The sequence below is a fragment of the Cyprinodon variegatus genome, unplaced genomic scaffold (genome assembly GCF_000732505.1).
Source record: "Cyprinodon variegatus isolate N-32 unplaced genomic scaffold, C_variegatus-1.0 Scaffold61, whole genome shotgun sequence".
Classification (NCBI taxonomy): Eukaryota; Metazoa; Chordata; class Actinopteri; order Cyprinodontiformes; family Cyprinodontidae; genus Cyprinodon; species Cyprinodon variegatus.
Genome location: NW_015150514.1, coordinates 802,648 through 816,355, shown reverse-complemented (window position 1 = coordinate 816,355; position 13,708 = coordinate 802,648). Strand labels below are relative to the sequence as shown.

Sequence of the window (13,708 nt, the reverse complement as noted above, 5' to 3'; positions counted from 1 at the left end):
TATTCTTTTCAGATATGTTATTTCTTATTTATCTGAATCAGAAAGAAATGGGTATTAGAAAAAACAGCCAACAGGTGAAGAAAACATTTTATCTGACTAAATACAGCAAGTTTAAAAATGGTCATATTTTATAATTTTTACAAAAATATGGTAACACAGCAGCTTTTAAATGTTAGCCTTATTTAGGGTATGTTAAATGATTTTTTTTGGGTCAATAAACAGAAGTTTGTGCCTATCAATACTTAATTTAATGTAGGCTGCTCTTCTCAAAAACCTGCCTATGTAACACATCTTTACAGCAGCCTGAGCTCCCCTTAGACACACTTTAAAGTCAGTAAAATTAATGCTTTTATTCTTCAAAACTTTAGACCTTGTAGAAGTATTTCTTTTTATTGTTTCAACGAAAATGTAGCTAGGACCTTGTAAAGGTATTGTGGAGGATTAAAAAAAAAAAAAATGCGAGATCATGCACAAACCCATTTCTCCTCTTGCTCACTTTAAAAGTTTAAAAGTTGCTGTTCTCATACAAGCTTACTGTGACCGAACGTCCTCCTGAACCCCTAAATCCCTCCATCCCTATATACAGCGGGGACTATATAGTGGACTTTACATCAAACTGTGTTAACTGACCATTAGGACAGGTGATCACTGCTTTTTGCACCGTTGGTCACGTAACTCCTCCACTGTGCGTTGCCTGCGCCATCTTTATTAGTCGCTGCTGTCAGGTAGCGACAGCGGGCAGCTGTGACAGCAAATCCCATAATGCTTTGCAAGGAGGGTCCCCGCGCAAAGCATTCTGGGATAGATCTGCCTCTTCTGAGGCTTTTCTTGTCATACACTTCGTAGACACTTTCTCTTACGAACCTCTGCCACTTTCAAAGAACCGAGTTGAGAAAGGTGAGCTTCAATGACTGTAACATGCACAGAAAAAGATGGCTAATGGCACAAGCACGTAGGACGGCCTTACGTAAACATAACTAAGGTGCAAGAATCTCAATAATTGTCAGAAATAAAGCCAAAATTGCCGAAGTAGAAAGAAGGATGTTATTTGCTTTTTTGGAGCAAAGAAGATTTTATTGATCCATACAGAGAGCGAAGGGAAAAAGCATTCGAGTACTAGTTGGTAGTAAGTCCTTCCAAGCTGATGCACTGATGAGTTCTCCATGCACACAAACATTCAGTGTTTACTTTGAGGGGAAAGGCTGCAGATCAGTTCACCCCTAAAAGCACAAATGAAATGCAAGTTAAACTATTCAATACATAATGAATACTGTTGAAATTGCTGAGCTAAGTACTCTGCAAGTTTCTGGATTAATCTACAGATGTCTGACGTGTGAGGGAGCTGAGCCAATAAGCAAGTTATCCATTGACTGGCTGTCTTTTTCCCAGCCTTTAGAAGTGGTCTTGAGGCTGGGTTCTTCATTAAGGTTGAACAGTTCTGTCATAAGTCAGAGGCTAGGATAGAGCTCCTTCTCTCCCACATCGAAAGGAGTTGGAAAAGATGGTTCAGGCCTCTGAAAAGGATGCCTCCTCAATGTCTCCCCTTGGAGGTTTTCCATTATGTCCCTTTAAGGGATCAGAACCAGAATTTACTTTATATTCTTTTAAAGCTCGGGAACATCTTAGAGTCCTGGAAGGGGCTCAAAACCGTCACAGAGGGGAGGGATTTTTCCTGCTGGATCTTTCATCTGCAAAGACCTGATCCCAGGAGGAAAGGCAAAGACAGTGGGTGGTAATATGCATTTTATTGATCAACAGAACTAGTCTTAGCAACATAAACTTTTTTTTCTTTACTATTCATGAAAATGTCTTTCAGGTGAACTAATGAAGATAGAGTGAAACTTGGTACTCAACCTACAGTCAGTAATCCTGTTAATGGCAAAGCTGTCCGGTCCTCAAGTCAAATCAGCATCACAGTTTATGACAGTTAAAATGTTATCCTCTTTACACTCATTAATGATTTAACATAGAATAAGCTTTGAATTCACTTCTACTAGACTCAAAGGCGACCTGGGAAGAAAACCACTGCAAGGTCTGATAGCATTCATGTTGGCCAGCCCTCAGATTTAACATTTAACTCCACATCCATCAGTAGTCGAGACAGTGAAATTTATACAAGAGTCAATTAACCCAATACTGTTTTTAACTTAGCCTGTTTTTTCAGCATTTTATGGAAATTATCCAATCCGTTTGGCAGTGGTGCAGGAGCAGCACTGCTGCCTTGCAGCAGGAGGGTTCCGAGTTCGATTCCTGGCCCAGGGTCTTTCTGCATGGAGTTTGCATGTTCTCCCTGAGCATGCTTGGGTTCTCTCCTGGTACTCCGGCTTCCTCCCACAGTCCAAAAACATGTATGTTAGGCTCTTTGGCTTCACTAAATAAATTAGGTGTGAGTGTGTGTGTGTCCTTGCGATGGACAGGTGACCTGTCCAGGGTGTTCCCTCCCTCTCGCCCGCTGGAGACACCAGCACCACTCGCGACCCTGCTTGGGATACGTGTGATGGAAAATGGTTGGATGGATCCAATCCATTTTGGAACCTTAGCAACTTGCAATCAGAGACAACAACAAGAATACCAAAAAAATGTACTGATAGATGTATCTACCCTGTCATAGAAATTGATAACAAGATTTTATTTAAGAAATATATCTTGCCTTGATTTCCATTTAAGGAAGCATGTTTTTGACTGCCCTCCCTCTTTTAGATTACTCATATGCATATAAATGCACCAGCCACCACATATGTTAAAAAACATTTTATCATAGAGTATTAAGGTTCATAACAAGATATAGATCTTTAGTTCACCACTGTAATCTATATTCTCCGGTGGACTGGCCAACATTACCTTTATGTAGATTTGTACATTTTCATTTATAAAGCTGTTCTTGACCAAAACTCATTTTTGTCACTTAGACGGTCCCGCATTATTAAAAATCACCTTCTTATGCAACTCTTCTTCTATTTTATTATGTTCTGTAAATTGAATGTTTTAATTTACTCTATTTTTATTGCATTTGTAAAATTTATTTTTTTTGTATTATCAAATGGGGTGTGAGAAAAATTATTCTGTCAAATATTGCAATATTTCATTAGACGTGTTTCAAAATGCAACAGAATAGATCTTAAATGTAAGAATAATATACAGGCAGACATCAATTTCAGTGTCTTTCTTTGAAATAACCCTTAAGCTACTTGCTGTCAGCACAGCGCCGTAGAGCCTTTCATTCAGTGACACTGCACCAGCTGCAGAGGAACTCTAGAGGATTTCCACAGCTATATTAATATCAAAATTACAACATATCTTCTTTGTTTATGTATCAGGATGTATTGGGATATGTCATATCATGACACATGGATTATGATACGTATCGTATCCCCAAATTTTTGACAATGCACACACCTATTGTCAAAACAGGTTTCACTTGAAATTATGATAATGGATCTCAATGTGAATATCTGTAAATATAAAGGTTAAATATATTTAAAAAAAACTTGGTTTAAAAAAAAAAAAAAGCTACCTAAAGGCATTGAGGAGCATTACTACTAATTTTTCAAAAGACCCTGCCTCTCCAATTACAAAAAATGCATGCACGAGAGCATGCACAAGCCCATTCCTCCTTGTGCACGCTCCGTTTAAAAGTTTCTGTTCTCATAGCTCATACAAGCTTGCCGTGTCCGAACATCCACCCTAACCCCTAAATCCATTATTACTGTATAGAGCGGGGACTATATAGTGGCTTTATAGTGGACATTATAGTAGAATTTACATCAAACTGTGTTAACTGACTGTTCGGACAGATGTTCACTGCTTTTTGCTCCATTGGTCACATAGCTCCTCCTCCACTTTTGTTATTAGTTACCACTGTCACGTAGCGACAGCCTATGGCAACAGCGAGGCTCTGTGACAGCAATCCCATAATGCTTTGCAAGGAGAGCTCTCTGTGCAAAGCATCCTGGGATATATCTGCCTCTTGAGGCCTTCGTAGACACTTTTTCTCTTACGACCCTCGGCTATTTTCAAAGAACCGTGGTGAGAAAGGTGAGCTTCACTGACTGTCTGAAATCGTATCTCACCACAGATATATGCCTGAAAGTGCACATGCCGAGAAAAAGATAGCTAACGGGACAAGCCTTATGTAAACATTATCATCAGAATGACTGACAATTAGGAGGACCACTTATTTAGATGATCAACCTAGAAATAAAAGATTGTTCTCTATGCCTTTAAGTACTGGGTAACCAATCTACTTACAACTTATGATCATTGGAGGAGATTCAAAATGTTACAAAATGATGAAAATGTAAACAAATTGTTAAGATATGTGCAAATTCTGATGTTTGAATGAATGACCTAATAAAAAACATGTACCATACAGTAATTACAAAGAATAAATATAGGTCAAATGAACACGCTTAAAAATAATTTTTTTGAGTTTTAAAACTTTCAAAATCAATAATTACAGTATACTTTTGATTGTATTTTCAGTCAAATGCAGACTCATCAAATGGAAAATAACATTAAACCAATAAGCCTTGAATACAAAAGAGAGGAAAGTGTGTCCTCCCCTGAGGTATATTTGTTTAAAACAAGCTTGGTTGTGTCAAGTGAAGTTACACACTATGGGTTGAGTAGCAAGAAATGTTATTCAGGTAAAAGTAGTGATTATTAGTGATAATTTATTAGATTTTTACTCACGTAAATTGAAAAGTACAACGCAGTAAAAAGTCATAAACGTTTTATTTTCCAAAATTTACTCAAGTAAATATGTAACTAGATATTATCCACATCTGCTTAGTAAGTGCATCTTCTTACTGCATCTTCTTACTGCACCAGGAGATTACTACACTTGTTTTTGAGTAGACTTGTTTTCAATAGAAGATTAATATTATGTGTTAATTGAACTTTACTCTTTTTGCCAAGAAATTGGAAGCAATGACTTTTATATAAGTGTGTTTTTCTACTTGGACTCTTTTCTCTTTCACTTAACCTTTTATTAATATTATAGACACAACACCCTTAAAAAAGGATTGTGGACGGTGTCACTGACTGTCAGATATCTGTTAAGTCACCAGTCTTCTTGCATATTATCCCTGTTTTTAGAAAGCAGAACATTTTCAAGTTGGCAAATGAAAAAAAATGTTTTCTTTTTCACATTTAACTCTGTTTTGGGGGGTTCTCTCTTCTCTCACATCTTCTCTCCTCTACACTGTTTCTTTCTGAAGGCTTTATTTACTGTAATTATCTGCACCTGAAGCTCATTAGGAGTTTAGCTGAGGTTGGTCTCTATCATTCTGTGCATAATTTCTGTTTCTCCCTCTTTGACACTAGTGACTGCTCCTCTGATAATCCAACAGATCCGTAACTCAAAGATTTCCAGCAGACAGTGATCTGAAAATGTAAGGTTATCTCGGGTGTGAAAGGGAAGAAATAATTTTCTCTCCCCAAAGCGATGGACAGAAAACGAAAAGGAAAGGCAACAACAATTAGCTGTAGGATCAATGAGTGCGCCAACCTCCAGATATCAGGTAAACAGATTGCTGAGTGACCAGATTTGAGGATGGGAGGAGGATGAGGAGGAGAAGGAAGAAGGCCAGGGAGTGAAATGAGGCTGGATAATTAGGAGAAGCAGCCTGTATCCCCGAAGGAAAAGAGCAGCAAGCGCTGTACATGCAGCTATTTGCACCATCCCTCTGTCTCTATCTCTTTAAGAGCCACCAGGAGTGTGTGTGTGTGTTGGTGTGTGTGTGCTGGTGGGGGAGGGGTATAGGCTGGGGTGGAACAGTCCTGTAATGAGCAGATTTCATAGAGGCAGCAACAGAAAGGCCTAAAAAACCAGCAGGGGTTAGAAGACTTGTTGGGTATTTTACAACAACATCTCTGATTTAGGTCAACTCTGGCAAGATGATGACAGTGATGGAAGGAGAGGTATAACCGCTGCACCTGCATCCCCATCCTTGACATCCGAGCTGAGCGGACAGGAGGAGAGAGGGAGGAAGAGGGAGCCGGAGAGATTTTCACGGGCTGACTCTGCTTGTATGCTGATGGATGAGAGCCTCTGAGCTAGGATCGCTCGTTTCCATAGGATAGAGGAATATCCTCGGTTTCCTCTTCTGTGTTGTGTGTGTTGGTTGGTTTAATGGCGTGCCAGTGCAGCAGCATCCGTGTCCTGTATCCTTTTCGGTGCGGCAGGGATGTGAGGATGCTCTAATGTCTGAGTGAGGCGAGCTTGGTTGCTGCTGGCGCTCTGAGGGCCTGCGGAACTGCTGGAAAAGCCTAGGCCTCGCTTGTCTGGAGTGACTCGGCTCAGGAGCAGGAAGGTGGAGGAGGAAGTGGAGGAGGAAGAGGAGGAGGAGAGGCACTTTGAGCCTGCATGCCCAAGGGAAGAGGCATTCAGGAAGCCCACATTATTCTCATCAGAGCCACCGCCGCGCTGTGGATTGCTTCTCTGTTTCTCCCCTGTTGATTTTAAAAGGAGTAGCAGGTGTTTTACATCCCAAACCCAAAGGAGGAGAGGCGAGGCCCTGCACCTCCTGCTACCCGATCCAAAGACGGCCTTCTATCTCCATACTCCTTCTGATTGAAGCTCCTCCTTAACTTTTCTTCACATTCTAAGGATTTGGCTAAACCTGTTTCATGCATGTCCACTGGAGGCAGGTTTGACTTTGATGATGGGGGGTCGTACTGCGGGGGGTGGGAGCAAGGCAAGGCCCACGGCAGAGGGGTCTGCACGGGGCCCCAGGGTCAGGGCGAGTATGCTGGGGCCTGGAGCCATGGCTTTGAGGTCCTGGGCGTGTACACATGGCCCAGTGGGAACAACTACCAGGGTACCTGGGCTCAGGGGAAGCGGCATGGCATTGGTGTGGAGAGCAAAGGTCGCTGGGAGTACAGGGGGGAGTGGACCCAGGGCTTTAAGGGCCGCTACGGGCAGCTGGAGAGCACAGCCAGCGGGGCCCGGTACGAGGGGACGTGGAGCAACGGGCTGCAGGATGGGTACGGCACGGAAACCTACTCTGATGGAGGTAAGGGGGTTCACACTCAGCTCTGTTCACACCTCAGAGTTCTGTTATCCGGCATGGGCCTGATACCAGTGTCAGCGTTCACAGGGTTTCAAAAGAAGATACTAAATCCTCCAGTCTGACCATTTTTCTGGTTTCAATCTGAAATGCACTGATCAGGCTTAACCAGGCCAATCCCAGGTCTATGACACTAAAAATGGAAATATCAAGATAAATGGGGAAAGAATTGCCAATCATTTGTTTTATCTGTAAAAACTGTTAAAAATGGTTAAAGACACATTAAAATCTGAGATTCACCAATCATAGTTTTTCACGCCAATTTCAATCCTGGAATACTCTGTTTTTTAAGGACTGTGACATAAAAAAGAAAAATTAATTTATTATATTCTCCTTTTTCTGTCATGCTTATCCCGAGCAGGGTCCTGAGGGGCACTGGTGCCTATCTCCAGCTGTTCAGGGGCGAGAGGCAGGGTACACCCTGGACAGTTTGCCAGTCTATCGCAGGCAATTAAACTATTAATAAATAAATTGATTAGCTTATACCAATTTTTCAAAGGACAATACCTGAATACTAAGAAGAGAGAAAGTGAATTAAGTAGGGTGATCAGGGTTTTTCCAAGTGGATATCTAGTTTCCCTTTTTAACTAATTCTAAAAGTTTTGTTTAAGTACTGAGTCAAATAGGAGTCAAAAGGAATAAAGATGAAACGGTTGTGCTTTTCTTGGCATATAAAATAATAAAACTAAACACAATGACCAGGGTATTCCTTTCAATTTATACATTAAAGGATGTTGCTAACCCTCCCCAGTAGAAAGTAGATCAAATTACACACTTAATTTGACTTTTCATGTATTTATTATTAATCAAAAAGAAAATCTGATTTTTCAGAGTTAGACCTAAATAAGTTAGAACAGTTACATTTCAATTTCTGGTCATTTTTCATTTATATAATAATAATAATCTACAATATAATGATTTACTTATTACTTATTATTTACGTATATGCTTTTTATCCTTTTAATGTTAATGTTTAGTTTTTTTGCCATTTGGAGCATATAGCAATCTAGTTCCTCCCCCATTCCCACCTGTTGCTGCACACTGCTGGTCAGTTAGCTGAAATTGGGTTTTGCTAGCGAAAAGTTACATTTATCCATTTCATTATATTTGGTCATAAAAAGTCAAACACTGTCTCATGAATGTTTTTAAAATGATTATTATTTATCTGTTTATTTGTGAAGGGTCTTTAGCTTAAAAGCCTTTTAATAAAACGCTAGAGTAACTAGAATTTTATCCAGCAGTATGGAGTATACTACCCAGCAGTATGGAGCAGTATACAGCATTTAGTTCCTATACTCCACTTATCTGGAACAAACTTCCAGAAAACTGTAAAAGTGCGGAAAGCCTGAGTTCCTTTAAATCAAGACTAAAAACACATTTGTTTAGGATTGCCTTTGACTGTTCTAGTTAAACAGTTCAACTAAAACATAATTAGTTCAACTTTTTTATGTTCTTAGTCCAACTGTTTTTAATATTCTTTTTTGTTTCTGCATTTTTTTTCCTACTTGGTTTGATTCTGTTTTATTTTCTTGTATTTTAATCATGTAAAGCACTTTGCATTGTCTTTGTATTGAATTGTGCTATACAAATAAGTTTGCCTTGCCTTGCCTTGCATAGAGTAAGACAACACCTTCTATCCTCACCTGTTGCTCTGCGCTGCCATGCAGCTAAAGGTTGGCTATCATCTGTCTAGAAACAAAACAACTAAGCTGCATGGGAATATTTCTAAAATATACACTCCCCGGCCACTTTATTAGGTACCCCATGCTACTAACGGGTTGGACCCCCCTTTTGCCTTCAGAACTGCCTCAATTCTTGGTGGCATAGATTCAACAAGGTGCTGGAAGCATTCCTCAGGGAGTTTGGTCCATATTGACATGATGGCATCACACAGTTGCCGCAGATTTGTCGGCTGCACATCCATGATGCGAATCTCCCGTTCCACCACATCCCAAAGATGCTCTATTGGATTGAGATCTGGAGACTGTGGAGGCCATTTGAGTACAGTGAACTCATTGTCATGTTCAAGAAACCAGTCTGAGATGATTCCAGCTTTATGACATGGCGCATTATCCTGCTGAAAGTAGCCATCAGAAGTTGGGTACATTGTGGTCATAAAGGGATGGACATGGTCAGCAACAATACTCAGGTAGGCTGTGGCGTTGCAACGATGCTCAATTGGTACCAAGGGGCCCAAAGAGTGCCAAGAAAATATTCCCCACACCATGACTCCACCACCACCAGCCTGAACCGTTGATACAAGGCAGGATGGATCCATGCTTTCATGTTGTAGACGCCAAATTCTGACCCTACCATCCGAATGTCGCAGCAGAAATCGAGACTCATCAGACCAGGCAACGTTTTTCCAATCTTCTATTGTCCAATTTCGATGAGCTTGTGCAAATTGTAGCCTCAGTTTCCTGTTTTTAGCTTAAAGGAGTGGCACCTGGTGTGGTCTTCTGCTGCTGTGCGTTCAGAGATGCTCTTCTGCCCACCTTGGTTGTAACGGGTGGTTATTTGAGTCACTGTTGCCCTTCTATCAGCTCGAACCAGTCTGGCCATTCTCCTCTGACCTCTGGCATCAACAAGGCATTTCCGCCCACAGAACTGCCGCTCACTGGATGTTTTTTCTTTTTCGGACCATTCTCTGTAAACCCTAGAGATGGTTGTGCGTGAAAATCCCAGTAGATCAGCAGTTTCTGAAATACTCAGACCAGGCCTTCTGGCACCAACAATCTTGCCACGTTCAAAGTCACTCAAATCACCTTTCTTCCCCATACTGATGCTCGGTTTGAACTGCAGGAGATTGTCTTGACCATGTCTACATGCCTAAATGCACTGAGTTGCCGCCATGTGATTGGCTGCTTAGAAATTAAGTGTTAACGAGCAGTTGGACAGGTGTCCCTAATAAAGTGGCCGGTGAGTGTATTTAAAATATTGCAAATAAAACTTATTGTTAACTTTTTATCAAATTTCTATTATTTGCTCTTAAATACAAGCAAAAATTTTCCAATTTTCATTGTATTTTATAACATTTCTTTTATCCCTTAAACACATGGTAAACACATGGGGGGAATTCTAGAATTAATAATAAGTTTCATATGGACAGAAATTAATTCTACTTATATTTGATTTTCTCTGGGTGTAAATGTATATTTTATAAATTTCTGTCTCTTTATTTACTGAGTGCATTTATTTCTGTTTGTTTTAAACTATAATGTCATTAAGAAATATACATTTAACTGATTTGGGTTTTTCTTTTTCTTTGTTAATTAAAGTACTACTTCTTTTTATGTTTTTTTAATTCACAATGGGAAAAAATGAAAGGGAAATAAGAAAGGACTTTTTTAAAATATTGTTTACACAAGTCGATATATGATATAAAAAAAAAAAAAAAAGTTAACTAAATTCAGTATTGTTCCACAAAGAAGCTCTCAGGCTGAAAGTAGAGCGACTTGCTTACTCTGCTGCTGCTGTAACACATCTCCAAAGCAGGCTACATAAATAACATGTAGGTCAGATCCACATGCGCAGATAGATTACACAGGAGTCGACCAGAACCTGCAGCAGGGGTCCCTTAGGTCTTAGGTCCATAATCTAAGTTAAGGCTAAAAACATCTAATATTAGAACAGAATTTTGTATTTTTTATAGGGTAATAATTTGCAAATTCATGTTTTCCAAACTGTCATAATTGTCAGACGTTCATACATCCCTATTCTGCCACTTATCCGTCAGGGTCATGGTCAACACTCTGGACAAGGCCAGGCAACACAGAGACATGCAACCATGTAGACACTAACCTAAGGCCAGTTGTACATAAACATTTGTATATGAACATGCAATCTCCATGCAAAAAAAGGCCAAATTAGACAGAAAAAGTCCAGATCACTGGATCCCTGTATTATTTAGTTTGTAATTTAGTTCTTTCGGCTGTTAGTTGTTTTCGTGCTTGATAGAATAAACACCTGGAGCTAATTTCTTCTTTTGTGGTTTTACTCCAAGATGTAGCAACTACCACCTATCCCTGCAAATATTATGCAAAATCATACAAAATAACTTTGTAGGATCATGAAATGACATAAATGACAAACAGGCATCAAAAGACAAAACAAAAAAACAAAACAGCTACAAACTTGACCAGAAACAAAGAAATGTAACTTTAACTGCTGTGGAAACATGAGGGAGAGCAAATATGGCTACAAAGAAAATAAATGAAGAGAAGGCGAAAGAGTGAGGCATTAAATAATAAGAAAAACAATAAGGAAAAAAATGAAAAGTAATTCAGTTTTTTTTCTCAGATTAACAGAAAAACAAACACAGGACGTGTCTAATATTAGAAATCTTCTGTTTCATCCCTTTTGACAACACACCCTCACCCCATCTCACCCCTCTCCCCCCTGTGATGCCAAATCGTCATGGTAACCACTAGACAGCAGGTCAGCATGTCGCTGTGGACCAGCTCGGTGCTTTGCTGCTCTCTGATTGGCCACTGGGTGATGCCCATCCAGTGTGTTGTTTCATTTATTACATCTGACTTGTGGGGATTGTAATGTAGGCCGTTTCATAAGATGTTTCATCCCTGACAGAGGCTGAATTTTAATCCTATTGTGAGCATTCACCACTGTTCTCACTGTAACACTGCAGGTTAAAAAAAACAACTGCGTCACGCCTCCTCTTGCACTCACGTGGAAAACCTCCGACAGATGAATATGGCACGCACGAGCTGACACATTTTAAACAACCCAGTAAATTTGCAGGCTTTCTTCATCCACACTCGCAAATCTTCATTGTCCAGATCACTTTTGAACCAGAACTAAATGAAACTTAAAGATCCTTTTTAGTTTTACACAAAGAAGGAACCCCTGCACCGTTTTTTTTATTTCTTTTTATTTATTATCAAATCTATCAAGATTTTAGCCATAAATATGCAGTCAAAACTATTATTTATTTCCTGCTAGGCTGTGAGCACTCTCTTGCCTTTTGCTGTTTTATTTACAAATCTGAATGTAAAGTTTATAAGAGGATCTTGGAGCAGTTATGTTGTTGTTTTTTTAATTCAGGGTTTTGAGGAAATTCTATCCAAATATTTTTTATTTCTATTTTGCTTTTCATTCCAATTATAGTTCTATAATATAAACTGTTTATATATCTAACAAAACTGAGGAAAACACTAAAACATTCTGAAAATAAAACAAAAGTTTCTATTTGATTTCAAATAGGAAAACCTTTATCAAGATCTACTGACCATGTATAATAGAAAAATTTAATTGGTAACAAATACGACTACAAATATTTCTGGTACAGTGTGTAATTGTAATTCTAAAAAGCAATGGCCATTTATACAACAAGCAATACAAAGTGCTTAAAAAGGCTTTAATATATCAAAATAATAAAACATAAAATCTTAGCTCAAAAAAAACAACCTTAGTCCTTGAAGGTTTTGCCTCAAAAGAAAGATTTTTATAGTACAATTTTGATTTTTGTATTTTAGGCACAAAATATGTCTTAATCTCATTGCTCTGAATTCATTCTAAGGTTTATCAGAAGCAGAAATGGGCATCCTGATGAAATTGTGCAAAAATTTATGTGAAACTATTATAGAGGTGAAATGTGATTTAAAATAGATGGATAAATGATCATAAAAATTTTACCAGAGTTGCACATGGCCATCTCAGGAGGAATTAACTTTTAATGCTGACCCAGAATGAGAAAGGCACATTTCATTACTCTAAAAGAATGACGAGAGGACAAACATGTGGCTATAATTTAAAAGAAAGAAAAATGTTGAATACATGCAAGAATCCAATTTGGTCACATTTTTAAACAAACAATCCAGTTCAAATACAGTCACAGTCAAATTGCATCAATTAACCTATAAAGAGGTAATTATAGAGCAAAGAAAATAAAATTCTTTTTGCTTCATTTTTTTTTGCAGAATAAATATTTGAACAGGCCTGTGAAAAATAATCAAAAGAAATCTAAAGAATTGTCCAGTAAGCTCTGGTTTTTAATCAGTTTGTCTGATTGGGTCACTTTAGCTCTGAGTCAGGTACAGATGAAGCTGTAACCATTGAGAAAGTGAAGGAGGAGGTGACAGATACTGAAACGTGTCTTATAAAACAAACTGCAGCTTTGTCAGGACCTGCGGCAGCAGAGCTACTATGTAAGCAAAGCTGACAGTCCAAGAGTTTAACAACAGTTTCTGTGACGATCATTTAAAACAGGAAAGGTAAGGAACCTCTGACCCACAGGGGTCGGGAAATGACAGGGTGCAGAAAGTCATCATTACATGCCTATCTAAACATTTTACAAATCAGATGAACCCTAAGGTCTCTGATACAACCTTGAGATGAATTTAAGCTTATATTTTGTATTTACCACTTTAATATGAGGTATTAATGATTCAAGAAGGAAAGAGTCAATCAGGATTTTGTAGACATAAGTAATTCAGCTCCGAAATTTGGTCAAAGCCTTGCTGAATTTTATTCTGACTGGAAGCCAGTTCAATGAACAGATAACTGACTGGAAATCTCTGGATCTCTGGGGCACAAAGAAATCAAAGCTACCAAAAATATTTTAAAAGTAAAATCTTAAAGTAACACAAACACACACACACACACACACACACACACACACA

At 38.9% G+C, this 13,708-nt stretch overlaps 1 protein-coding gene across 2 annotated transcripts in view; it reads left to right on the top strand.

Annotated features, from left to right (window-relative positions):
• The first annotated feature begins 5,761 nt into the window (after positions 1 to 5,761).
• LOC107082792 (junctophilin-3-like) overlaps positions 5,762 to 13,708 on the top strand; it is a 23,275-nt gene continuing 15,328 nt past the window's right edge. For both annotated transcript variants that reach the window (XM_015371652.1, XM_015371653.1), the window contains exon 1: positions 5,762 to 7,016. In XM_015371652.1, the coding sequence (XP_015227138.1) occupies positions 6,635 to 7,016 (382 nt within the window). In that variant the 5' untranslated portion in view covers positions 5,762 to 6,634. The remainder of the gene's footprint in view (positions 7,017 to 13,708) is intronic.